The 25,477-nt window shown below is 40.8% G+C and overlaps 1 protein-coding gene across 2 annotated transcripts in view; it reads left to right on the top strand.

Moving 5' to 3' along the window:
- Window positions 1-23,491, top strand: part of LOC135489150 (integrator complex subunit 1-like) — a 29,864-nt gene extending 6,373 nt beyond the window's left edge. Inside the window, exons 12-46 of one of the 2 annotated variants that reach the window (XM_064774368.1) lie at window positions 41-149; window positions 391-511; window positions 707-784; window positions 1,316-1,473; window positions 2,572-2,760; window positions 3,112-3,172; window positions 3,703-3,778; window positions 4,294-4,421; window positions 4,871-5,000; window positions 5,494-5,667; window positions 6,067-6,216; window positions 6,744-6,908; window positions 7,301-7,405; window positions 7,945-8,112; window positions 8,776-8,887; window positions 9,659-9,817; window positions 10,238-10,486; window positions 11,969-12,093; window positions 12,433-12,495; window positions 13,096-13,149; window positions 13,710-13,805; window positions 14,102-14,288; window positions 14,611-14,743; window positions 15,528-15,773; window positions 16,224-16,311; window positions 16,999-17,222; window positions 17,556-17,688; window positions 18,216-18,349; window positions 18,895-19,084; window positions 19,903-20,030; window positions 20,590-20,792; window positions 21,100-21,170; window positions 21,573-21,664; window positions 22,455-22,564; window positions 23,030-23,491. In XM_064774368.1, coding sequence (XP_064630438.1) covers window positions 41-149; window positions 391-511; window positions 707-784; window positions 1,316-1,473; window positions 2,572-2,760; window positions 3,112-3,172; window positions 3,703-3,778; window positions 4,294-4,421; window positions 4,871-5,000; window positions 5,494-5,667; window positions 6,067-6,216; window positions 6,744-6,908; window positions 7,301-7,405; window positions 7,945-8,112; window positions 8,776-8,887; window positions 9,659-9,817; window positions 10,238-10,486; window positions 11,969-12,093; window positions 12,433-12,495; window positions 13,096-13,149; window positions 13,710-13,805; window positions 14,102-14,288; window positions 14,611-14,743; window positions 15,528-15,773; window positions 16,224-16,311; window positions 16,999-17,222; window positions 17,556-17,688; window positions 18,216-18,349; window positions 18,895-19,084; window positions 19,903-20,030; window positions 20,590-20,792; window positions 21,100-21,170; window positions 21,573-21,664; window positions 22,455-22,564; window positions 23,030-23,148 — 4,728 coding nt within the window. In that variant the 3' untranslated portion in view covers window positions 23,149-23,491. Of the gene's footprint in view, window positions 1-40; window positions 150-390; window positions 512-706; window positions 785-1,315; window positions 1,474-2,571; window positions 2,761-3,111; window positions 3,173-3,702; window positions 3,779-4,293; window positions 4,422-4,870; window positions 5,001-5,493; window positions 5,668-6,066; window positions 6,217-6,743; window positions 6,909-7,300; window positions 7,406-7,944; window positions 8,113-8,775; window positions 8,900-9,658; window positions 9,818-10,237; window positions 10,487-11,968; window positions 12,094-12,432; window positions 12,496-13,095; window positions 13,150-13,709; window positions 13,806-14,101; window positions 14,289-14,610; window positions 14,744-15,527; window positions 15,774-16,223; window positions 16,312-16,998; window positions 17,223-17,555; window positions 17,689-18,215; window positions 18,350-18,894; window positions 19,085-19,902; window positions 20,031-20,589; window positions 20,793-21,099; window positions 21,171-21,572; window positions 21,665-22,454; window positions 22,565-23,029 lie in introns of both variants that reach the window. The other variant, XM_064774360.1, reaches the window with a different exon arrangement.
- The last annotated feature ends 1,986 nt before the right edge of the window (window positions 23,492-25,477 follow it).

Raw genomic sequence — 25,477 nt, 5'->3', positions numbered from 1 at the left:
AACATACTCCACTTTAATAAATTGGATGGTTTTCTTTCAGGATCGTGTTCTATTGTCATCGGCCGACTTGATCACCTTGACAGGTCTGATGAGTGTCACGCCTGCAGTGAGAGAGGCTGTCAACAGCTTCGATCGGGGTGATTTTAAGGGTAAGGTTTGGCCGCGTGTTGCATTGCTGGTGACTTTGGGAAGGGCTTTTCATTCGGCACTTCATATGATGTCATCATTCCCTAGTGACCTGGCAGCCTGCATAAATGATCAGTTGGGCATTTTTCACTTATGACGAAAACTTATTATTGTACATGTACTTTCAGCTTCAAAATGATTAAAACTTTCAGTTCACCTACATCTAGTCTAGCAGATTACTGTATTAATTTTGTTTCTTTTCAGATATTGAAGTGTTGAAGACATTTCAGAATCAGATGGCTGTCATTCAGCGGGACTCCGTCTGGTGGCTCCACACTTTTGTTCCAAAGGTTTTTGAACTCAAACCCAATGACTATGCTCACTGGTATGTTGTAATTTTATTTGCTCACTGATATGCTGTGATTTTATTTTGATGCTAAATAAATGCTGTTTTACCTTTTGAATTGTGTGTCATCAGAAATTGACATGATTTATTAAAGGAGATTTTTTGCCGCTCAGAAGGCTCCACACATTGTCTCCGATTATCGAGTGGAAATAATGCTCTAGTTTATTTTTGCAGCCTTCATAAACTGTTGTTCCTGGAGAAAGCTGAACATTACTACAACAAGGATAACTGGCCACCAGAGGGGGACAGAACGTAAGCTATCAAAAATAACGTGATGGCAATATCACCGTGAAATGTTTTGCACTTGTTGATAATATTAATAATAATAATAATGTCACATATTTATATAGCGCTCCTCAGTATTTAAATGGAACTGTGAGATATCACATTATTACCCCAGTCTCCACAGAAATCAATCAGGGGTTTGAAGGAGCAACCAGAAGGCGCTCACTTGAACTCGGCCAGTAGGGGCCGGGAGTCGAACCCACGACCTCCTGATCATGAGGCCGATTCTCTTCCACTGCGCCACCACTGCCCCTTATTAAAAGGGTATCTAAGTTTTGATTGATACAGGTTTCTCATGAGAATGTCCTTTGTCTAGATAACCCCTTTAATGGTTTAATCACCATTCCTGAAAATAAATGAAAGCAAAATCTGAAAATGCTTTCGTTTTTAGAGTGCCTCGCTGCAAACTGCAGTGATACACATTGCATCTTGTGAGTGATTACAGAAGAGGAAGAAGATTTAAAGATAAATTCATCGGCACTTTTTCCTGTGTTTCAGTATGTTGTTACGTATCGCCTCGGAGGTGCCTGTCCACGAGGATACCCTCATGCGCCTCCTGATTATTGGGTTATCAAGGGAGCTACCGATTAGCAATGTGGATGCTATCGAATTAGCTGATCGACTTATCAAGAGGGCTGCTGCTCTTCAAGATGAAGGTAAGATTCCATAACCTCTCCACGAATATTATGGATACTATGATAATAATAATAATAAAAGAATTTATATAGCGCCGTTTTAAATCAAATTGTCAGCAGCGCTTGGCAATACATACATAGGTATAAACAATTTAATCATAGAACACATTGAATAAAACACTATCTAGTGGAAATATAGGTTAAAAAGGTGCATCTTTAAACATTTTTTAAAAGTTGCCATTGTTTTGGACAATCTGATTTTTTCTGGCACTTTGTTCCAGAGCTGTGGGGTGCTGACACTGTACGCCCTATCTCCGGCTGTCTTCTTCTTTGACTTACTTTGAGTGAGTCTCGGTGCCGCTCCTGCCCTTGTTGTTCTCTGGGTCGAAAGAAGCGGCAGCCGAAGATAGGCAGGGCTCATGTTTAAAGTGATACCATGATGTGATTTACAACTTTGCGGAAATACGTCCGTTTTTAATTGTTGATCACAAATGTAAAACTCAAACTTTCCATTTTTGATTAGATTTATTATAAAATCGCTGAATGTAAACCACCGCGTCCGCGAAGATGTTCATGTTGTGATGTCATCAACGAAAACAGCATCGAAGCGAGCCGTCCGGGTGGGATTAAACCATCAATTTCGAGAAAATGTGCATTTCGATTCGAAAACCTTACCGATTTATGAGAAAGTGACGTAGTCATTTGTCAAAAACAGCTAAAACATTATATGGTGAAATTTGACACGAGTTGCCCTTTAAGGTGTTATGATTGCAAAGGCCAAACTGAATAAGAAAGATGAGATAGGCATGATGTTTCCTTCATGTGCTCTGGAGAAGAGACCTTACCATTTAAGTACAGTGGAACCTCCCTTAACAGACACCTCCCTATCAAGGACAACCTCTCTATAAAGAACACTAGTTTTGGTCCCATTCAATTTGACCTCTCTTATCAGGACATCTCTCTATTAAGGACACTGATTTTGGTCCCAAATTGGTTGTGTCCATTCAATTTGACCTCTCTAATCAGGACACCTCTCTAATAAGGACACCACTTGTCAGTCCAAAGGGTTTCCTGAATAGAGAGGTTCTACTGTATTTTAATTCGTTTGTTGCGCTTCAGGTTTCCCAGTGCTACAGGTGGAAAGACTTGAATTGATTGATGCCTTATTGAACCTGTCCACCTACCATCATCCTGAAAACATTACCTTACCGAAAGGTTACCAGCCACCAATGTTAGCCATCACCAACCTATACTGGAAAGCTTGGAACATGCTACTGATTCTCGCTGCATTTAACCCGGTCTCGTTTGGTAAGTATCGCTAAACTTTAAAGAATACTAATAATCCTTTTGCCCTTTCCATACCCTGCCTCCACAAAAAGGTTTTTTCTCATGAAATCATGAAATGTAAATATAGAAAAAAAAGAAAAATGTAAAAATGTAAAATGTAAAAAAGAAAGTACTAGGGAAATAAAAATATATATTACAAAAAAAAAAGTATCGCTAGATATCTAAATATCCTCTGATGAAAACAAATTCAAAACTGACTGAAAAGTTAATCAGCTCAACGAGAGCATGAACTGCTCGGCGAAATTCATGAACATTTCGTCCGGATGAATTTTCTTGTCGAAGTATTATCTGATCTCATTCATTCTGTTGCAGGTTATGCAGCCTGGGAAACTTACCCAACATTAAAGTACATGATGGAGATGGTTATGACTAAGTAAGTGATCAAATCTTGTTTTTAGATTGACTTCCTGGGTGTACCAAACTCATTGCGCTCAGCTTCTCATCCTTTCACTCTTGATATATTTGTGAGTTTAAAGTTCAATTTGTCACTTGAAACTCAGAGTAATTGTGAAGACTTCCTAAATCATGGATCATTTTGTGATAAATGAATCTGTTTTAAATGAAAAGTGGTTTTGGAAATAAGAACAGCTTTGGGTTCCTTTTACAACGCTCTCCTCCTCTGATGGAGGTGCTGACAATTTATCCTTACACTGTTGATATATTTGTGAGTTTAAAGTTCAATTTGTTACTTGAAACTCACAGTAATAGTAAAAACTTCCTAAATCATGGATCATTTTGTGATAAATGAATCTCTTTTAAATGAAAACTTGCTTTGGAAATAAAAAAACTTTGGGTTCCTTTTACAACGCTCTCCAGTTCTGCTAATGGAGATTCTGGCAATTTATGGAAGATGACCTGTGTTGACATGTATTTATTTTGATGCTTCTTCCCTGCATATTCCAGCAACTACAAGTTCCCACCCCCAACAACTGCAACTGATGAAAATTTGATTGAAGAAATAACAAATAGAGAGAAGCAGGTATGTTTCATCTTGGTTCTAATTATTGTGCAGTTTAATTTGAGCTTTTTCCGGGGCTGAGTTGTTCAAAATCATCCAGCTTTAACAGCGTCATTAGTCTTGACATAAACAATTTGAATAATATCAACTGATGGAGACTTCATATCATATCATATCATTACCGGCGTCGTAACCCCATTGGATTTTTGCCGGAGGTATGGAGTCCACCATAGGCTACTGTCCGCCTATGTGTGATCTTTTACTTGCCCTGGCATAGACACTCAGGTACAAGGGACCACAGGTTTTAGTCTCATCCGACAGACCCTCGAGTATTTCATACGTTAATGTACGTGTTGTGAAGAGCCAGGAATTTTAGTTCCTTGAAAGCCACATCGGTTCATCCAGAAATACAATCCTGGGTTCTCCCCGGGATCGAACCCGGGCCCTATTGCATGGTAGCCAGCAGTGTTAACCACTAGGCTATGAGGCTCCTTAGACTTGCTTGTGTATCATTTGGGATTTTTTTGGGCTTACAGATTCAGCAAACTGAGAAGCAAGAGATCCTCGAGTTTGAAGGTCACTTGGCCGCGGCGAGTCGTCCAGTTGTGACCATTACAGAGAGTAACAGTCTGCTCATCACTCAGCTCATGAAGATGGAACCCAAGTAAGCCCCGATTCCACTGAGACAGAAACAATATATGTGGTGTCCCAAAAAAATGTCACACTGTTTGACTTGTAATACATTTGAGACTGAGAGCCAAGTTCTTTGAAATTTTCCTTCCAAGCAAAGAATCTCATTGCCCCACATTGTTCAGAATTCATTTTTAATTTGTACAGTAGGACCTCTCTATTGAGGACACCCTCGGGACTGACAAGTGCTGTTCTTAATAGAGAGGTGTCCTGATTAGAGAGGTCAAATTGAATGGTAACAACCAATTTGGTACCAAAACTCGTGTCCTTAATAGAGAGGTTGTCCTTAATAGAGAGGTGTCCGCTAAGAGAGGTTCCACTGAAATCTGTTTTTCACTAAATATCTTTGTTCTAACAAGAGCAATACTCGATGCATCAACAGTTTCATGTGATTTTGACTGCTCAATGGTTTACTTGTTTCAGCGGTCCAGCACGACGTCCTCCAACCCAGGTTCTAGATCAGCTGAAGACAGTGAACAAGTCACTGCGCATTGGTCACATGTTGTGTCGCAGCAGAAGTCCCGACTTCCTAATGGACGTCATTCAAAGACAGGTACAGTAGGCTGTCCTGCCAATCAGAGTACAGTAGAACCTCTCTATTAAGGACACCCAAGGGACTGAAAATTGCTGTCCTTAATCAAGAGGTGTCCTTTATAGAGAGGTGAAATTGAATGGAAACAACCCATTTGGGACCAAAACTAGTGTCCTTTAGAGAGGTTGTCCTTTATAGAGAGGTGTCCGCTAAGGGAGGTTCCACTGTAATTCGAAGAATAAACATCAGAGGCCTATGACTGGTATTCCGTTTGGGACCTGAATGAAAATAAATGTACCCAGTACATGTAGTACCTCTCGATTAAGGACATCCTCGGGACTGAAAGTGCTGTCCTTTATAGAGAGGCGTCCTGATAAGCGAGGTCAAATTGAATGGAAACACCCTAATTTGGACCAAAACTAGTGTCCTTAATAGAGAGGGTGTCCTTAATAGAGAGGTGTCCACTAAGGGAGGTTCTACTGTATTTCTGTAAACCGCAAATTTTCTTTCCCAGGGCACTTCCTCGTCGATGCCGTGGCTGGCCGAGTTGGTTGAATCGAGTGATGGTTCATTGGATGTGCTCCCTGTCCAGTGTCTGTGCGAGTTCCTCCTACACGAGAGCCCTGATCTGTTCTCAGCACAGGAGGAAGATGATGAGTCAAATGCTCAGAAATACAAGAAGAAACAAGTAAGTCTATAACCGCTACCATCATGCTTTGTATAAGAAAGTCTAGTGGTGAGAATTTCAATGAGAACACAAACTTCCTTTTTCATTCAGAGCTCTGCCAGAAACATCATTTAAGAGGCAACTCAAAACCACCTTGTTTGAGGACTATTTGGGGGGGGGGGGTGGCGCCTTGAGCGTAGTGGACCACGGAAAGGCGCCCTATATAAGTATTTCTATTCATTCATTCAACACATATACTCAAGCGAATGACAATTACATTTGTCATTTTAAATGCAATTTTGTGCATTAACAGCCCATGTCAATATGTCAATATCTGTCTCTGTCCTAAGCTGCCTACTTTCGCCAAAGAAAGTCGCATATGAGATTTACCGCCTGACCATATTCTATTTTTGTTTACAGAAAGTGAAGAAGCAGGAGCAACTGTTGTCAAGGTTACAGAAGCTGCTTTACGATGGCGACGCTAACTATCAAACAAGTGTCGAGGTCATCGACTACTTCTTGAAGAGGCTTGGCAACCAACAGTCTTCATCCCGAGCTCTTGCTGTCAAGGTAAGGTATACTAGAACCTCTCTATTAAGGCAACCCTCGGGACTGACAAGTGCTGTCCTTAATAGAGAGTCGTCCTGTTTCGAGAGGTCAAATTGAATGGAAATAACCAATTTGGGACCAAAATCAGTGTCCTTAATAGAGAGGTGTCCTGATTAGAGAGGTCAAATTGAATGGGAATAACCAATTTGGGACCAAAATCAGTGTCCTTAATAGAGAGGTGTCCTAATTAGAGAGGTCAAATTGAATGGAAATAACCAATTTGGGACCAAAATCAGTGTCCTAAATAGAGAGGTTGTCCTTAATAGAAAGGTGTCCGCTAAGGGAGGTTCCACTGTATATCCTGATGAAGAGTACTGGTTTGATACCAGGCACAGAAACACCACTTCATGAGGTGTGAAAATAATAAGGTCAAAGATTTTGTCGTTTACAGTTACCTAGAAAACTCCATCTTATATTCGTACATAGCTGAGCACATGGTTCATGAACCATTTCATTTGAATAACCCCTCTCTATATGATTTGTTCCAGGGCCTCTCCATGGTTCTGTCGCGCTCCCACCTGGATTCGGGTGAGGGTATGGTGTGTGATAATGTCGGCCTGATGATACCCACGCACCAATGGCTACTCACTCAACTCCCTGTTATACCACACTTTGATATGGTCAGGTCGAAAGTTTGCAATGCTCTCAGACAGGTGAGTGAAAAGTTCATAGTTCAGCTTCTGATCAGTCTGATTCGTTTTGCTGTCTTGCGTCGTATAAAAGATATTGCAGTTGAAATTCAGAGCATGGCTACGTCACAACAACTAAAGCGGAACCTCGCTTTTAAAGACAGCGTTGGGACTGACAAATGCTGTCCTTAATAGAGAGGTGTCCTGATTAGAGAGGTCAAATTGAATGGTGTCAACCAACTTGGGACCAAAACTAGAGTCCTTAAAAGGGAGGTTGTCCCTAATAGAGAGGTGTCCGCTAAGAGAGGTTCCACTGTAGTAATTTTCCACTTGGTCAGTACTTTATTGTTATTCATAAGTTCTCAACGAATAACAAAAAAAGTCATATTGCTATTCACCATCATTTTCTGTTCTAGGCCTGTCAGATGGAGACGGATGTTAGTGCTGTGTCAGCTTACATTGTATTCCTATCAGAACATGGTTCGTCAGAACAACTCCATGAGGTAGCTGATATTGCCCTGGTACGTATGTTTCTGTGAAATTCCCTGATTGCTGTATGAGCTTATATAGTGTTCCTGTCAGAACACGTCCTGACAATATCAGGCCGTTCATCAGAACAACTCCATGAGGTAGCTGATATTGCCCTGGTACGTATGTTTCTGTGAAATTCCCTGAGTGCTGTATGAGCTTATATGGTGTTCCTGTCGGAACACGTCCTGACAATATCAGGCCGTTCAATCAGAACAACTCCATGAGGTAGCTGATATTGCCCTGGTACGTATGTTTCTGTGAAATTCCCTGAGTGCTGTATGAGCTTTATACATAGTGTTCCTGTCAGAACGCATCCTTGCAATATCAGGCCACTTCATGCGGTACATACTTACTCCCGCAAACATGCGTAAGGAGAAGTCGTGTTGTAGGCCCTGTTTGCAAGAGGATGGTCGGGACACGGTTCATCAGAACATTGTCAGCGATGCGGTTCTTTTACATCAATGCTCTACCTGAGCCACACTCCCCATCTCATGCTAACTCAAGCATTCCTACACTTCAATTCTTTCAGGATTTGTCTCAGTTGATTGTCGAGCGATCGTCAGTGATGGCACAAGTCATGCCCCAGGATGATGTGCAGAACAGCCCACGTGCCGACCTAGTGTTGGCATCTCTCATCAACTTCTTCATCAAGTACTTGCGCTGGGCGAAGGAGCCAGAAAAGGAAGCATACTCTTGGGTAGGTTGGGAGAATTTTTCTTGGTCATATATGTGACTCTCTAAAGCAAAAAAACAGTCACAGGATCCTACAGGGTGGCCCAGAATTATTTTCCCATGATTTGGAAACAGATTATAGTACAGCTTACATGTAAAATGTACAATACTCTGTTTCTAAATCATATGACATAGGGAAAATAATTCTGGGCCACCCTGTAGATTGAGATATTCATGTTTAGATAATAAGCAAAAAAGGGCGGAAACTACTGCTTTCCATTATAAACATTAACTAGAAAACTTTGTGTGGCTTTCAAATGCAAGATACAATTCTAGGTCTGTTTACTCTCTCCTGTAGAAATGTACTTGCTCTTCGTTGCTTAATTTGCGGGCCAAATAGTGTTCGTGGCCAGAGTACCCTGGGTCGTTTTAAAACTGCACTAAAAACTCATATTTTTAAGAAATTCTTTTGAATCCTTTGCACGTTTTCTTTAGTAATGACTTTTATTCTATCATGTATTAATGTTATGTTTTATTATAAATTGTAAAGCGCTTAGAAGTTTTAACAACGTTAAGCGCTATAAAAATGTTTTTAATAATAAATTTAATAATAAATTATGCAACAAGGGTATTGACACTCTACCTCAAATCGGTCCCAATGACCTATCAATCATTTCTTTGTTTCCAGTCTGACAGTCAAGATCAAATCCTCTTGAAGTGGACAACTGGAGAATCGGCGACTCTCCACATTCTGGTGGTGCATGCCATGATCATACTCCTAACGTATGGTAGTCCGAAAGGTAGCGAAAAAGGTGCCAACTTTTCACTAGGAGCTCAGGCTGATGTGTTTATGGACTGCTTGTCAGATGCATGCCTGACTTGTAGTGTGGTACACTGTTTATTTTCATTTTCTTTCGGGACTGCCCATAGTCCTAATCTGCCAAAAACTTTCTGAAATTTGTTTGTGTGTCGCAAAAATGAGGATATGCGACAGTATACAGGGTTAACCTTTCATTCTGATCATTCAGAGCAAGGTTTATGGACAGTCTTTCATTCATCATGCCTGTTTTTTATGATGGATAATTTGTTATTATTATTTTGGTTCTAGCAACATATTGTAATTATGATACTGCATGCTTACTTCTAACAAGTGGTTTAAATTTAATTTTGATTCCTTTTGCTCTTCATTCTAAAAGGCCTTGGTTGTTGCAACTTTGTATTGTAAATTTTGATTGTTGAATGAACTGCTTGAACATTTCCCCCTGACTGCTCCTATGGGTCTTTTTCAAAAAGTGAATACCGTCCGCCCAATAATTTTACACTTCTGTGAATATCCATGAAATATTTTTCAACTGAAATCTCTAAAAATTGTGTCTGGTATAGCTTTAAAGAATGACTACATTATATTGTACAATAGAACAGACGTCAGTTGTTACTTTGAAATATACCGGAATACTTTCAGTTCGTATCCACTGTTGTGAAAATTCAATTCTCTCTATTTGATTATTTTGAGAGGGTGCGGTTATTTTGAATTCCTAACGAATGCCTCGAAATGTTCATCTGTGTTTCAGCTACGAGTGAGTTCCAGGAATTATCCGATAACTGGTTTCCACCGGATGGCCCTTCACCTGCTGCGTACCTCGTCGACACGTCGGAGGAAGCACTGCTGCTTCCTGATTGGTTGAAATTACGTATGATAAGGTCGAAAGTTCAGACTCTTGTTGATGCAGGTAATTGTCAATTTATCGGGTTTTTTATAGGCACTTTTTATTTCTGTAATAATGGAAAGGGGATTGAGCAGTCGGCGACCTGTCTGGATCCAGCCCTTTAAAGGGGGACTAGAGGCAGGAGGAGAGGGGCTAATTTGGCCATCTTCAAGTGACTAGTATACACAGTAAGGGCCCTTGGTCATGACAGACTTAGCACTAAATATATACCTCGTGAAAGCATGAATCATTTCGACCTACTGTGAGATGTGAGAGACCCCTATTGGTGACTTTGTGTAACTTTATCTTGCCTGCCTAGCTGCTGCCTATATTGTCCCTATAATGGAAGTCAATTCAGAACTTTCAAATGTCATTTTGGCACAAACAGATGTTGTGAGTTGGAAAATAATTAAAGAATCAAATACCGCTTCGTTATTATTTCAGCTCTTGTTGACCTTGAGCCCGCCCAGCTTCTCTTGTTTGTGCAGTCGTTTGGCATTCCAGTGGAAAGCATGAAAAAGTTACTCCAGTGCCTAGACAAGGCCGTCACCACGGACATGTACAGTCTCGAGCAACACATCGTAGATAAACAGTACATGGCTCAACTTGTTGAGGTGCAGCACCTGAGGGGAGCCAAGGGCGGCGACAACTTCTACAAAATGCTAACTGATGGAGAGGAGAAACCAAAAACAGGTACGAGGGGAGATGGGTTCCCTAAATTTTACCACTAGAGGTTTTTATATTGTTATATGGTTAACACTGTGCTTTTCACCCGGGCACGACCTGGAACGTGCGCTATATCAATCCATATTTACATTACATTACAACATTGCTGTCTCTCAGTGTAAATCGTCTGCCGCAACGATGCAATATCATGTGAGCAGATCATTACGACCTGGAACGTGCACTATATAAATCCATATTTACATTACATTACAACATTGCTGTCTCTCTCAGTGTAAATCGTCTGCCGCAACGATGAAATATCATGTGAGCAGATCATTACGACCTGGAACGTGCACTATATCAATCCATATTTACATTACATTACAACATTGCTGTCTCTCTCAGTGTAAAAGCGTCTGCCGCAACGATGAAATATCATGTGAGCAGATCATTACGGCCTGGAACGTGCACTATATAAATCCATATTTACATTGCATTACAACATTGCTGTCTCTCTCAGTGTAAATCGTCTGCCGCAACGATGAAATATCATGTGAGCAGATCATTACGACCTGGAACGTGCGCTATATAAATCCATATTTACATTGCATTACAACATTGCTGTCTCTCTCAGTGTAAAAGCGTCTGCCGCAACGATGAAATATCATGTGAGCAGATCATTACGACCTGGAACGTGCGCTGTATAAATCCATATTACATTACATTACAACATTGCTGTCTCTCTCAGTGTAAATCGTCTGCTGCAACGATGAAATATCATGTGAGCAGATCATTACGACCTGGAACGTACGCTATATAAATCCATATTTACATTACATTACAACATTGCTGTATCTCTCAGTGTAAATCGTCTGCCGCAATGATGAAATATCATGTGAGCAGATCATTACGACCTGGAACGTGCGCTGTATAAATCCATATTTACATTACATTACAACATTGCTGTCTCTCTCAGTGTAAATCGTCTGCCGCAACGATGAAATATCATGTGAGCAGATCATTACGACCTGGAACGTGCACTATATAAATCCATATTTACATTACATTACAACATTGCTGTCTCTCTCAGTGTAAATCGTCTGCCGCAACGATGAAATATCCTTCAGGAGTGACAGTCATTGCATGTAGCTGTTGTAGTTTTTCTGGTACATTTCGAAACAACTGTCTGTCAACAATATTTTGAGGTCAAATGCATACAAAGTGTTTTGATGACGTAGTTAGTCATTAGAGTGATTGCAGTTATTCCAGTCTCCCGAGTTTTTCTAGTCACGTGCACGAATCGTCATCCCGACGAACTACTTTATCAACTATGACTTTGGGGTGTTAAATCTTGTGAAACAGTTTTAGAATAAAGTATCCGGACGTTAGAAGGCAAATTCAGGACTTCTTACTTTTGTAACCTGTGAAAATATAACAATTTCATAATTCACGCTCAGTTTGTTAAAATGTTGTGAGAATATAAACAAATACCTGGTCATTCTGTTGCAGATGATACGAGGGGTCGTTCTCCCGAACCGAGGAAGGAGAAATCGCCAATTAGTCTCATGTACACTCAAGATGACTGGTCGAACAAGTATCGTAGACCAGGCCATATCACTGCAGCACTCAAAAGGGTAAGTCTCGACGCGAAACAAGATCTATGAAAAAGTAGGCCAGGACAGCTAAACATGACCCTGCGTGTAAACTGATTCACGCATCTTCTGTCAGCAGTTTATTTTCTGCTTTGCCCCGTGGAACAATATAGTTGGCTCGTTTGCAATGCACTTGTATTGGAACATGTACTGGAAATACTGTCATCCTTGTCTAAGTATTCTTTAAGTTTTCTTCCTCGTGTAATGATATATTGCCCCCTGTATTACACCATTTTGCAGCAGTTTGATATTTATATCAAGATGAGAGCTTTCTAGCCTTACCTGCTCAGTATATATACTATATAATTTTTGTTGTTTAAGATGTTCCAAGATGAATCACTTAGCACTACTGACAGGGAACAGATGTACAAATCACTTCAGAAGGTAAAATATAACTGTACTTTCTTTTCTGTTCCAGTTACAATTCTCACCTAGTGTTCCCTTAACCATTTTGAGGCCAATAAGGAATAAAAAGTTGTTTCTCCTCCGAACCTTATCTCAGAATTGGGGTATTTGAAACATTTTCTATACTTATCAAAAAGTTTTCATTCCCGGGACCCAAGCTACAGTCAGAAGTCATGCTACTCTCATGCACTTCTAGGTGCAATCGCCTTTAAACGACAACAAAGTGTGAGGTTGCCAATGGTAACCATGCCAACGTCTGTCACTATACATGTGCAACGGTAATGCAAATACAGTTGTAAAACTGTCACTGTAATTTTAAGGGCCTACACTGTTTGTTAAAAAATTTGAATTTGTAATTGAATTAAAAAATTTCCAATTGCAAAAATACATTCTAAATATGAATTTCAACACTGCCGTTGTGTCGACTGATGTACAAATACTATGAATACCAAGTTTAAACAAATTAGTACTCACAATAACTGCACTATGGCATTGTGTATTAGTGGATTTCTATTTGTCTGGACCACAAGTAATTACGAAGAGCGTACCCCTTTAAACAATATTTTCTATGATTTACAGGCTGTTATGAAGAATACCAAGTTATCTGTAGCTGCCATTGAATGCTTAGAACAGGTAAGTACTGATTCAAGACTCAACTTGGCCCATTACTGAAGGTCTCTGGTGAAGAGATAATGCTGCAAAACACGCAAGGTGACCCTACCTACTGATTCAAAACCCAACTTGGCCCATTACTGAAGGTCTCTGGTGAAGAGATAATACTGCAAAACACGCAAGGTGACCCTACCTACTGATTCAAAACTCAACTTGGCCCATTACTGAAGGTCTCTGGTGAAGAGATAATGCTGCAAAACACGCAAGGTAACCCTACCTACTGATTCAAAACTCAACTTGGCCCATTACTGAAGGTCTCTGGTGAGAGATAATGCTGCAAAACACGCAAGGTGACCCTACCTACTGATTCAAAACTCAACTTGGCCCATTACTGAAGGTCTCTGGTGAAGAGATAATACTGCAAAACACGAATGATGACCCTATTACCTCACTCATTTAAGTGATCCTCACTGTTCTTCTACATGTCTTGATGATATTGGTCAGTGATCATGTTATTGTCATGTTATCATCTAAATGGTAAGCTTTTTATGATGCAATATATATCGTTTCTTTATTTGTAGATTTTCAGTTCGAGAGATGCTGACAACTTCATCAAGGCCATGTTCAGGTTTTCTGATCTGTCGTGTCCACTGTTACGCATCTTGCTGGCTAAACAGGTACATGTATGTCTTAGCAGGAAGTCTCAATTGAGATGTCTAAATGGGGCAGCGTGGTGTGGTATTGACATTTACTTCCGCAGCTTGATCTCCTGGTTCAAATGTCAAGTTCACGGGTCCATTCTTGTGCTGCGGTTGTTGTGGGGCCCAACAAGTCACTTCAAACCGTAACATCCATAAATGAAACTTCTTTTCGCCATTTCCGTTGTGCTTTAAAACTGTCTTTTCGGGAAATGCTTTTAGAAATGGAGCAACAAAAGGAAACAATTCTGATTATTGCCTTCATTATGTTGCAGAGGAAGTCAACTGGCCGGGTTGACACCATCATGGCGTGGATTCTGGATCGGGCCACAGACTCCAAGTCCCCTCTAACCTTGCTAGCAAAGCAACATTTTACCACCGGGAAACCATCAAAAGCGTTGAAGACAATCCCAGGCAAACTCATGAATGGTGATCAACTGAATCAGGAGAAATTTATTGCAGGTAAGTTTATTTGTCAGTTTTGATTTTCTTGTGTTGCTGGACAGGATAATATCAAGGCAGAGTGGTGTATTTACTGCCTTTGATGCCTGCACTGAAAGTCCTCTTGGGGTATTTTGTGACGAGGAGGGTAATCTTCCCGTTGGTGGGGTTCCTTGTCAGTTCTGGGCCCAGTTCTTCAACCCAGCCCTGGTCTCGGCCTGCAGCAGAAACCGGCATTTAAACCTATTCTTTTCATTCAAAAAACTGCTTGTAATCTTGTAGACAGATAACGACGGAGCAATATTTCTTCATTCGACTTTTTAAGGCCTTCTGTTTGTTTCAGCTGTGGATAACATGGACATCAAGTGCCATTCTAAACTTGAGGAGCTGGTTAATCTCTCCATGAAAGAGGGTCTAAGGAAAGATGTTCGCAAGGCACAGTTGTGCTCCACATTCTTAGTGGATAAAGACAGAGGGTGAGGCTGTTAGAGTTTGCTGCCTAAGCTGACAAATTTTCACAAGCATTTTAATTTTCCTAGTTTTCGTTTTTATGGTGATCAACTGAATCTGTATCTTAATTGAATCTTTAATTTATATGTTGACATGGAAAAGTCACAATGGAACAAGTTGTCAAGTCTCGTGGAACAGTGGAGCCTGTCTCTAATTAGGACACCTCTGCCAGGAGACCAACCTCTCGAATAAGGACACTGACTTTGGTTCAAAAGTGGTCAATCCTATTTAATTTGACACCTTAACCCTTAAAGCGCCAAATTAACGGCGAGGTTTTCCGACCTTTGGTCAAAAACATCGCTATAAAATCACCCTAGGCGGTATAGCGCCAGAGGCGACGATACTTGCCTATAGCTAAGCATATAAGCTTTCAATTTATAACACCAGACAGCACCACTGCATACGAGCTTTCGTGTTTGGCTTCATTCTGTGCGGGATTTTGGGAAATCTGAAATTCGACGATCGTCGCCTCTGGCGGTTTAAGGGTTAATATACTACAGTAGAACCTCTCTATCAAGGACACCCTCGTGACTGACAAGTGCTGTCCTTAATAGGGAGGTATCCTGATTAGAGAGGTCAAATTGAATGGAAACAACCATTGGGACCAAACCTAGTGTCCTTTATAGAGAGGTTGTCCTTAATAGAGAGGTGATCGCTACGGGAGGTTCCACTGTATATATTAAGAGCAGCATTCTCAAAGCATCCATGATAAAGAGTTTCTACTAAAATGGAGAATTCTTTTCGCTTCAGAAGAAAGATGAGTGCCTCGGCTGCCGGTCTCTTCATAGACTGGTTAGAACTGCTTGACCCAGAGATTATCGAGGCTTGCCCAAGTATCGTACAGACGCTGGTGTTTGCTAAACAAGAAACGAAGGACGCGAAGAATCAGACGTCGCACCAGCCGTATCTTTTGGCATTGTTGACACATCAGAGCAGCTGGAGCTCACTCCACAGCTGTGTACGGTCCTTGCTCAAGACGGATGCTGACAAGGGATGGTAAGCTACCAATCTGCTCACACGATTATCTGAACCATAGAATGTTAAAGGGGTACTCCGTTCATAATTACTTGTGGACCAGTTGAATAGAATATACTAATACACAAGGCCATAGTGCAGTTATTTCGAATACAAATTTGTTTAAACTTGGTATTCATAGTATTTGTATATCAGTCTACACAACGGCAATGTTGAAATTTATATTTAGTACTTATTTACACAATTGGACATTTTTAAATTCGATTTCAAATTCAAAATTTTTAACGAATGGCGTAGGCCTTTAAATGCTTCACATTTGAAAATTTAACAAATCAGAATTTCAAGAGGGTTTGGGGTAAATTGCAAAAATATCTTTTAGATGTTCATGTATCGTATGCTCCTCCTTATTTTGTCATGGGAAGGACAATACTGGATATCCTTCTCCTAAAGGTCCCTTGATCATATTTTCAGGTATGAGAGTAGTGCTGTGTTGGATTTCCTGTGGGCGTGTATTCATATACCCAAGATATGGCAAGGAAGAGAGAGAAGTCTTCCAAAGGTATGACCACTTGTCATATCATCCCATAGTTTTTGTTGTGGTGTATGACCACTTATCATGTCATCACATAGTTTTGTTGTTGTGTATGACCACTTGTCATATCATCACATAGTTTTTGTGGTGGTGTATGACCACTTGTCGTATCATCACATAGTTTTTGTTGTGGTGTATGACCACTTGTCATATCATCACATAGTTTTGTTGTGGTGTATGACCACTTGTCATATCATCACATAGTTTTTGTTGTGGTGTAAGACCACTTGTCATATCATCACATAGTTTTGTTGTGGTGAATGACCACTTGTCATATCATCACATAGTTTTGTTGTGGTGTATGACCACTTGTCATATCATCACATAGTTTTGTTGTGGTGTATGACCACTTGTCATATCATCACATAGTTTTGTTGTGGTGTAAGAAGTCAAGTAAATCAGATAAGTCACATCTTTGATCAGTTGTTCATGCAAAGGTCTAATGCAAAACATAATATTGTTTTGATATTGTAACGCATTTTGCCAAAATGTCACCTCAAAAGTCTGGTTGCTACCACGACACCTAAAGCCACGGCAGGCTTTCTCAAGCAATGAGGCTTCAAGCAAGAAAGGGCTAAGGGATGGAAAATAATGTGTCAACAGTTTAGCTTATGACTTGCTTTTAAAATCTGATATACCCACACTTTATTTCAGCATCATAAACTTGAAGATGTGTTCAATCTGACAACTGATCAGCTCTGTTGCATCGTGGACCATGTGATTACTGAAGCCTGGGAGATGTCTGATGGCAAATGTAGCGAATCTGCGCTAGAGTGTCTCGAGTGGCGTGTCCAGCTGTTAGAGAAATGCTGCTGTAACTATAGGAGTAGAATCGTCACAGTTATACAGCATATATGCAATCAGGTCAAAAAGCAAAGGTATCATTCGCTCATGACAAACAACAAATTAACCCCAGAATAGAGTCCTCTTTGATTGACTCATCTCTGATGAGCACGTCGGGGATGCAGAATTCGACACCTTTGATTGGTCAGTCCAGCAGAATTAACCTACTGATTTGCTTGGGGAAATCCCTGAAATCCTAGATTAAGCTGTTTACTGCCTTTTAATATACCCAGATGAAATTATGTTTTCATTCAATTTGACCTCTCTAATCAGGCCACCTCTCTATTAAGGACAGCATTTGTCAGTCCCGAGGGTGTCCTTAATAGAGAGGTTCTACTATATATACATGTATTTGTATATTTTTTCAGCCCCAAATCCAGTCTCTGCCAGCATTTGGTTCTTGAGGTATACTTCCACTACCCATATTCGTATCATTGGGTCAGTGATCTTAATTTCATCCTGAAGGACATTCAGACAGCTCAAGATTGTGGTGCGAGCAAGGTAAAGTGCATTGTTATAAAACAGTCTACCGGTACACAACCCAATGCCTCGGCATAAACTGTTAGAGGTCACATCAAGAAACTGGGTAGCGATCTTAGGTTTCCTTTAGGTTTTCAGGTTTCCTCCTACGGTACCTATTGCCACAATACTGTCTATAAAGGAGAAAGTAATGATTTTGGTTTAACTTGCACGCTCTCGAATCAATACTGTGGAACCTCCCTTATCGGACACCTCTCTATTAAGGACAACCTCTCTATTAAGGATACAAGTTTTGGTACCAAATTGGTTGTTTCCACTCAATTTGACCTCTCTAATCAGGACACCTCTCTATTAAGGACAACCTCTCTATTAAGGATACTAGTTCTGGTACCAAATTGGTTGTTTCCATTCAATTTGACCTCTCTAATCAGGACACCTCTCTATTAAGGACATTACTTGTCAGTCCCGAGGGTGTCCTTAATAGAGAGGTTCTGCTGTATTTTAAAATGAATAGAAAACAAACCCAATGTTTCACATTCTTTTTGCAGCTGGATGGCATCTCTCATCGCCTGTTGACCAGTCTCTCTGAGGCCAAACACGGATCGAGGTCCGAGAATAGAATGTACGATGCCAACATTGCTTGTCGGAAAATGGCGACAGAACACCCTATTCTACTTCTCAGGTAAGAATTCTGGTCATGGTTCGTTCCTTTTGCAATTATCTTAATAAAGGGACACTATAGGCAGCAGCTAGGCAGGCAAGATAAAGTTACACAAAGTCGCCAATAGGGGTCTCTCATATCTCACAGTACGCCGAGATGATTCAGGGTTGTACGAGGAATATATTTAGTGCTGAATCTGACATGACCTAGGGCCCTAACTGTGTATACTAGTCACTTGAAGATGGCCAAATTAGCCCCTTTCCTCCTGCCTATAGTCCCCCTTTAAGTTTGTGTACAATGTAGAAAATAAAGGACTTATCACTTCAAGGACTTATCGCTTTCCTTCCAAGGCGTACAGTAGAACCTCCCTTAGCGGACACCTCTCTATTACGGACACCCTTTCTATTAACGACACTACTTTTGGTGACAAATTGGTCGTTTCTATTCAATTTGACCTCTCTAATCAGGACACCTCTCTATTAAGGACAACACTTTTCAGACCCCGAGGGCGTCCTTAATAGAGAGGTACTACTATATTTTCATTTTTTATACTTTCCCAACTGCAGGCAGTTACCTATGATGGCTGCTCTCCTAAAAGGTCGCACCCATTTCACCATTGGGGAATTCCGGCACAAGAATCATCACATTCTCTTCACCCATGTGTTGGGCATTCTCGAGCTCCTGATGCCACAGGTGTTCCAAAAAGAGTACACTTCCCTTGGAGATATCATTGAGGCATATTTCGCAGCGATTGGGGTAAGTAAAGGGTGTGTGAACGACTGATTCTTGTTGGCAGGGTGACAACGACTTCTAAAATCTGTTTGTCCTCAGGAGTCAGTTTCACATGCCTAACACCAAAATGTTTTTTACAAACTTGGGGACGGATTTGAAATCTGCTGAATGTTACAAAATATTAGGCTCATGACAACAAAAAGGGTTTACAGTATTAAAGTGAGGTTATTCATTTATCAGGCCAGAGACCTCTATTAGCCAGCGTGTACATTCTGTACATTTTAATGAATATAGGTTGGTGAAAAAAGTACACCAAGGGTGCTTTAATTCCCACCAAATTTTATGTGTTATGAAGAGGCTTTTATCGAAATAATGGTAAAAATTCAAAACATTCCAATACCGATTGCCTGAGAAAAATTGATTTGTGTACAGCATTGCCATCAAATCGTCACTCGTGGACTGATATGGGCCTATTAGAATACAAGTTCTAAACTGGCCAGTGAGACAATATTTCCTTAAATTGATTATCAAAAAGTATATCCCTGTTATGGCCTGGCTCTGTAGATTAAGAATCCACCAAAGATTGAAGAATAAATCCACTTTCACCCATCACAGTCATGTATTTACCACAGCTTCACAGTTCAGTACGGACTATGTTATGGCCTGGCTCTGTAGATTAAGAATCCACCAAAGATTGAAGAATAAATCCACTTTCACCCATCACAGTCATGTATTTACCACAGCTTCACAGTTCAGTACGGACTATGTGTCAGTGCCACACTTCCGCCTGTGGATAAATACATGTCTCTGCCCATCAACTGAATTTTGTTTTTTTTCTTCAGAACTATGGTTTCCAGAATCCTTTACTGATGCCACTCATCAACAAGTTCATCCACTTCATTCATCAGTTCACCGCCCATGATCCAGTCAGAGCTACAAAGATATTACATAATCACGTGGAACTCCTCAAGTAAGTTTTAAAGACAGCGCAATTATGTTTTCCTATATTTCACATTTGAATTTGTGGTATGGCGTAAAAAAAGAGGTCTGTGGGCATCGCCCCAACAGAATGATAATGCACATCAGTGTCCAAGGAGATTTTTGAAGGCTGCCTCAGCTAGGAGCAGCGTCAATCCACACTTCTTTCACATGGTGAAAATTAGATTTTTTGGCATAAGCAGGTGTTATGTTGAGTTTATTCTGCCTGGCAATAGCTGTGGAACGCAATCCCGGAATATATGAAAGACAGTTTTGTGTCAAATTTAAAGACGTTACTTTTCAAAGGACACTTCAGAAGCGCTTAGAGCAGCTATATAAGACTAGGACATTATTATTATATTATATAGTGCTAAATTGTGAATCGCGAAGAGCTTCAGTTGGATGGTATCGTTTTTCTCTTGTAGTTCTATTAAAGTGAAGGCCATATGGTTCTGTGTTTTTTCACATCGCTTCATTAATGCGCAAGCATGATTATAGATTTTTTAAACGTCAACATGCCTTGTTATTTCCAACAAATCTCCTACTTGCAGTGCTCTGACCAACTTACTACCAGATTTCTCTATACTGAAGAGCCTGCTCGCCGGCTTGTCCTTGCCAAGACAGGAAGCTGAGGGACCAGAGAACCCTCTTGAGGCAGGACCGGTACTGCTACCGACACGCTCCTCATCCCCTTGGACGATGGCCGAGTTGAATCCATTTTTGGTCAAGATAGGAAAAGACAGATCTGAAGAAGGTAAACCTTTGGTCTGTAATACTGTGATCTGCCAAAGGGTCACCATTGTTTCCTCTCGGTGTCCTTGAGCGTGACACTTAACCCTACATGCAGTCTCTGTCACCGACAAAGGACGAATCAATCACAGTTTAAATCAACTTCTGCTAGGTTCCCGACTAAGTTCAATCCCTACCTATGTACATGTAACTGGCAGTCTTAGGCTCCTTAAAGAGACTTTGCGATATTGGAGCCTCGTGTGTCAAGATGTCATTTACATTGTACATGAAGTACGAGTACATCGAATAAAAGAATGTATTACTCATTTCAGACATTACTGAGGTCCTTGAAGATTTAGACAACACTGCCAAGCGAAAGGTGGAAATTTTGGAGCATTTTCTGGTAAGAGCAGTATTCTGATCAAACTAATGTTCCTGGCCGGACCAGTGCTCGCTGTATTATACCGGTACTCTTGTTTTCAACTGGTCTAAAATGGCACTCCTTGGTTTCTGCAGAAGGTTCTGGACTAGGCTTAGCAATTACAGTAGAACCTCTCTATTGAGGACACCCTTGGGACTGACTAGTGCTGTCCTTTATAGAGAGGTGTCCTCATAAGAGAGGTCAAATTGAATGGAAACAACAAATTCGGGACAGAAACTAGTGTCCTTAATAGAGAGGTTGTCCTTAATAGAGAGGTTGTCCTTAATAGAGAGTTGTCCGCTAAGGGAGGTTCAGGTGTAATCTAAAACACCTTGACATTGTGTGCTATAAGGAGTTATAATGATTTACTTTTATTGATTTCAGGGTGATTTAAAGAGGTTGATCTACCACAACAATGAGAGGATTAGGAACATAGCCTTCATGTTGGTGATGAGGCACGTCAGGTCAAACCCAAGGTACATTTACAATCAATCTCTCAATAAGCCTATCAACTTGTAGTACTCTAAAACCTCTCTATTAAGGACACCCTCGTGACTGACAAGTGTTGTCCTCAATAGAGAGGTGTCCTGATTAAAGAGGTCAAATTGAATGAAAACAACCAATGGGACCAAAACTAGTGTCCATAATAGAGAGGTTGTCCTCAATAGAGAGGTGTCCGCTAAAGGAGGTTCCACTGTATTTGAGTCGCCAACACCAAGCAACAACCCCTCGATTCGACAATCCCAGGAGACACAGGAGCACTGTAGTCGAATTTGCGGGTGTGACCAGCAGAATTACCTGATTTGCTCACACTTCACAGTTCAGGGATCCTTGTCTGACTGACAAGTACCTTCTCTGCAAGAAACTTGGTCTCAGGACCATTGTTTTTCGATATCATATCATATCAATATCGGCGTCGTAATCCTACTTGGATTTTCGCAAGAGGTGTGGAGTCCACTTGGCACTATAGGCTACTGTCCACCTATGTGGGATCTTTTACTTGCCCCGGCACAGACACTCAGGTACAAGGGACCACGGCTTTTAGTCTCATCCGAGAGACCCTCGAGTATTTCATGCGTTTGTGAAGAGCCAGGAATTTTAGTTCCTTGAAAGCCACGCCGGGTCATCCAGAAATACATCATGGGTTCTCCCGGGGATCGAACCCGGGCCCTATTGCGTGGTAGCCAGCAGTGATTACCAGTAGGCTATGAGGTTCCTTTTTTGGTTGGTTTTGACAATAAGAACCTCTATTACCTTTCATTTCAGCTCGTGTGGCCAGTTTGTTCCTTCCTATATCAAGTGTTTGGAGAGTGAGAACCATGAAGTTATCGATTCAGCTCTTCGACATCTGCCGGAATTCTCTCTGCTTGGACAAGGTTTGTCTACATAAAAATTTTAATACTATATTGCAGGTCCTTTATTTGCCAATTCATGTCATATTAAAATCATTCTTCTTCTTAGCATTCAATTTACTATCTATGGCTATACTACACAACCAGGCCTATGTCTCTTATAAACCTTGCTGTCATCTCTTGTTCCTCCCTTGATCCCAAGAGCTTGGTCTCCAATGATGCACTGTGTGGCCATGTGGCTAGTCTCTCAGTGTCCCAGAGTAGGCAGGTCTGGAGTTCATGCTCTGGTGTCTGATCAGATGTGTTGCACTTGCACCTTCCGGACTCAGCCATGTTCATCCTCTTGAGATGATATTAATATCATTTGGTTTGAATAATGCTTATTCATCATTGCGTAATACACAGAATTTGAATTTCGTTTAATCGACATTTCATTGCCGTACCTTCATATTTCACAGGTTACAGAATATCTTTTTCATGTCATTTCAGAGCATGCAAGTACTATTCTACAAAAGGCCTTCTCAGCCGGAATCTCCTCCAAAATTGACATGGGATCTCATATTACCGATGCTATACAACTGCTTAACATGGAGACCATGTTACAGTAAAGGACAGACTGGTCTATGCACTTTATTAAGCACATCTGGTATACAGGGTGGCCCAGAATTATTTTCCCTGTGTCCCATGATTTGGAAACAGATTATTGTACAGCTTACATGTAAAATGTACAGTACTCTGTTTCCAAATCATGTGACATAGGGGAAATAATTCTGAGCCACCCTGTAGTTTGTCAGAAGTGATTGTTATGAGAGTTGGAAAAAATGATCGCAAAGCTGAAGCTAGCAACATTTTTCTGTAATAATGTTCATCCGGATCAATGTAATATTTGGTTGGCATCAGAAAAGAAAATCATGTTGAATCCTTACACATTGTGTATGCTTAATGTATTTTGGTGGAATAAAATTAATGAAATGTATCAGACATTTTGTTATTTATTTAGTGGTCAATATGGTTAACACCACCAGACACAGACCACTTGGTTTCGCATTTGCCTTGCTCAACTTGAGCCATTTAGGTCTGACCGATACCTCATGGGTTGCCCTAAAAATGTAAGTCTAAAAATGAAATCTGGGGAAAGCCTGGCTGTGCAACACCATAGCCAGGAATGTGACGAAGGCAAATGATTTAATTCGCTGGTGATAAAACGAGCACCTGACCAGCTTCTGAACTCGGCCCAGGTGAGGACAACTGTCAGGTTGGTGAAAAACTGCATCAATCACTTTCTCAGTCGCTGTGAATCCAAGTAGTCTGGACAGTGAGTGAGTGACACAACTAGCTCGGTACAATGGGCAATATGACAGCAAATTAGAAGCATGAAAAAATGTTGCGAACAGTTCAGGGGGACGGTGAACAATATCCAGACTGGCTCTTGGTTATCATGCATTTCTGAAGTGGCCGAGTTTAAGTTGCATTACAGTTGATTCAGAGCCATCATGGATCTTCTGTGTCTGTTCAGGACGATAGACTGAGGCACATTCACTTTCGTATGTAACCAGTACCATGAATCATCTCGGAACCCATCAATGATGTATGATGGCAAATAATTAGGGTTTCCTGGACAAAGTCACAACCACTGCAATACCACCATGGGGTATAACACATCACAAGATGCCTCTTCACAAGTATCAATGGACATTTTGGTTACAACTGATTCTAGCATTGAACATCACAAAAGGATCAGGGTTGTGGACTAGACCACCTTAAAATACCTTGAAGACAACTAATTTGGGTTTTCCTGGACAAAGTCACAACCACTTCAATACCACCATGGGGTATAACACGCCCCAAGATGCCTCTTCCAAAGTATCATTAGACATTTTCGTTACAACTGATTCTAGCATTAAACCCATCAACAATGTATAATGGCAACTAATTTGGCTTTTCCTGGACAAAGTCACAACCACTTTAATACCACCATGGGGTATAACACGCCCCAAGATGCCTCTTCCCAAGTATCATTGGACATTTGGGTTACAACTGATTCTAGCATTTAACATCACAACTGGATCAGGGTTGTGGATGAAAGACCACCTCAAAATACCTTGAAGACAACTAATTTGGGTTTTTGTGGACAAAGTCACAACCACTTTAATACCACCATGGGGTATAACACGCCCAAAGATGCCTCTTCACAAGTATCATTGGACATTTGGGTTACAGCTGATTCTAGCATTGAACATCACAACTTGATCAGGGTTGTGGACTAAGGGACCACCTCAACAAACCTTGAAGACAACTAATTTGGGTTTTCCTGGACAAAGTCACAACCACTTCAATACCACCATGGGGTATAACACATCCCAAGAAGCCTCTTCACAAGTATCATTGGACATGGACATGATTCTAGCATTAAACATCAGAACTGAATCAGGGTTGTGGACTATTTAAAGGGACCACCTCAAAATGCCTTGAAGACAAGTAATTTAGGTTTTCCTGGACAAAGTCACAACCACTTCAATACCACCATGGGGTATAACACATCACAAGATGCCTCTTCACAAGTATCATTGGACATTTTTGTTTACAACTGATTCTAGCAATGAACCCATCAACGATAGCAACTTATTTGGGTTTTCCAGGACAAAGTCACAACCACTTCAATACCACCATGGGGTATAACACGCCCAAAGATGCCTCTTCACAAGTATCATTGGACATTTTGGTTACAACTGATTCTGAAGCATTAAACATCACAACTGGATCAGGGTTGTGGACGAAGGGACCACCTTAAAATACCTTCAAGACAACTAATTTGGGTTTTCGTGGACAAAGTCACAACCACTGCAACACCATGGGGTATAACACGCCCCAAGATTCCTCTTCACAAGTATCATTGGACATTTGGGTTACAAATGATTCTGAAGCATTAAACATCAC

This window comes from Lineus longissimus, chromosome 1 (assembly GCF_910592395.1).
Source record: "Lineus longissimus chromosome 1, tnLinLong1.2, whole genome shotgun sequence".
NCBI lineage: Eukaryota > Metazoa > Nemertea > Pilidiophora > Heteronemertea > Lineidae > Lineus > Lineus longissimus.
Note: the sequence above shows the minus strand (reverse complement) of the source record. Positions and strands in the feature narration are given on the sequence as shown.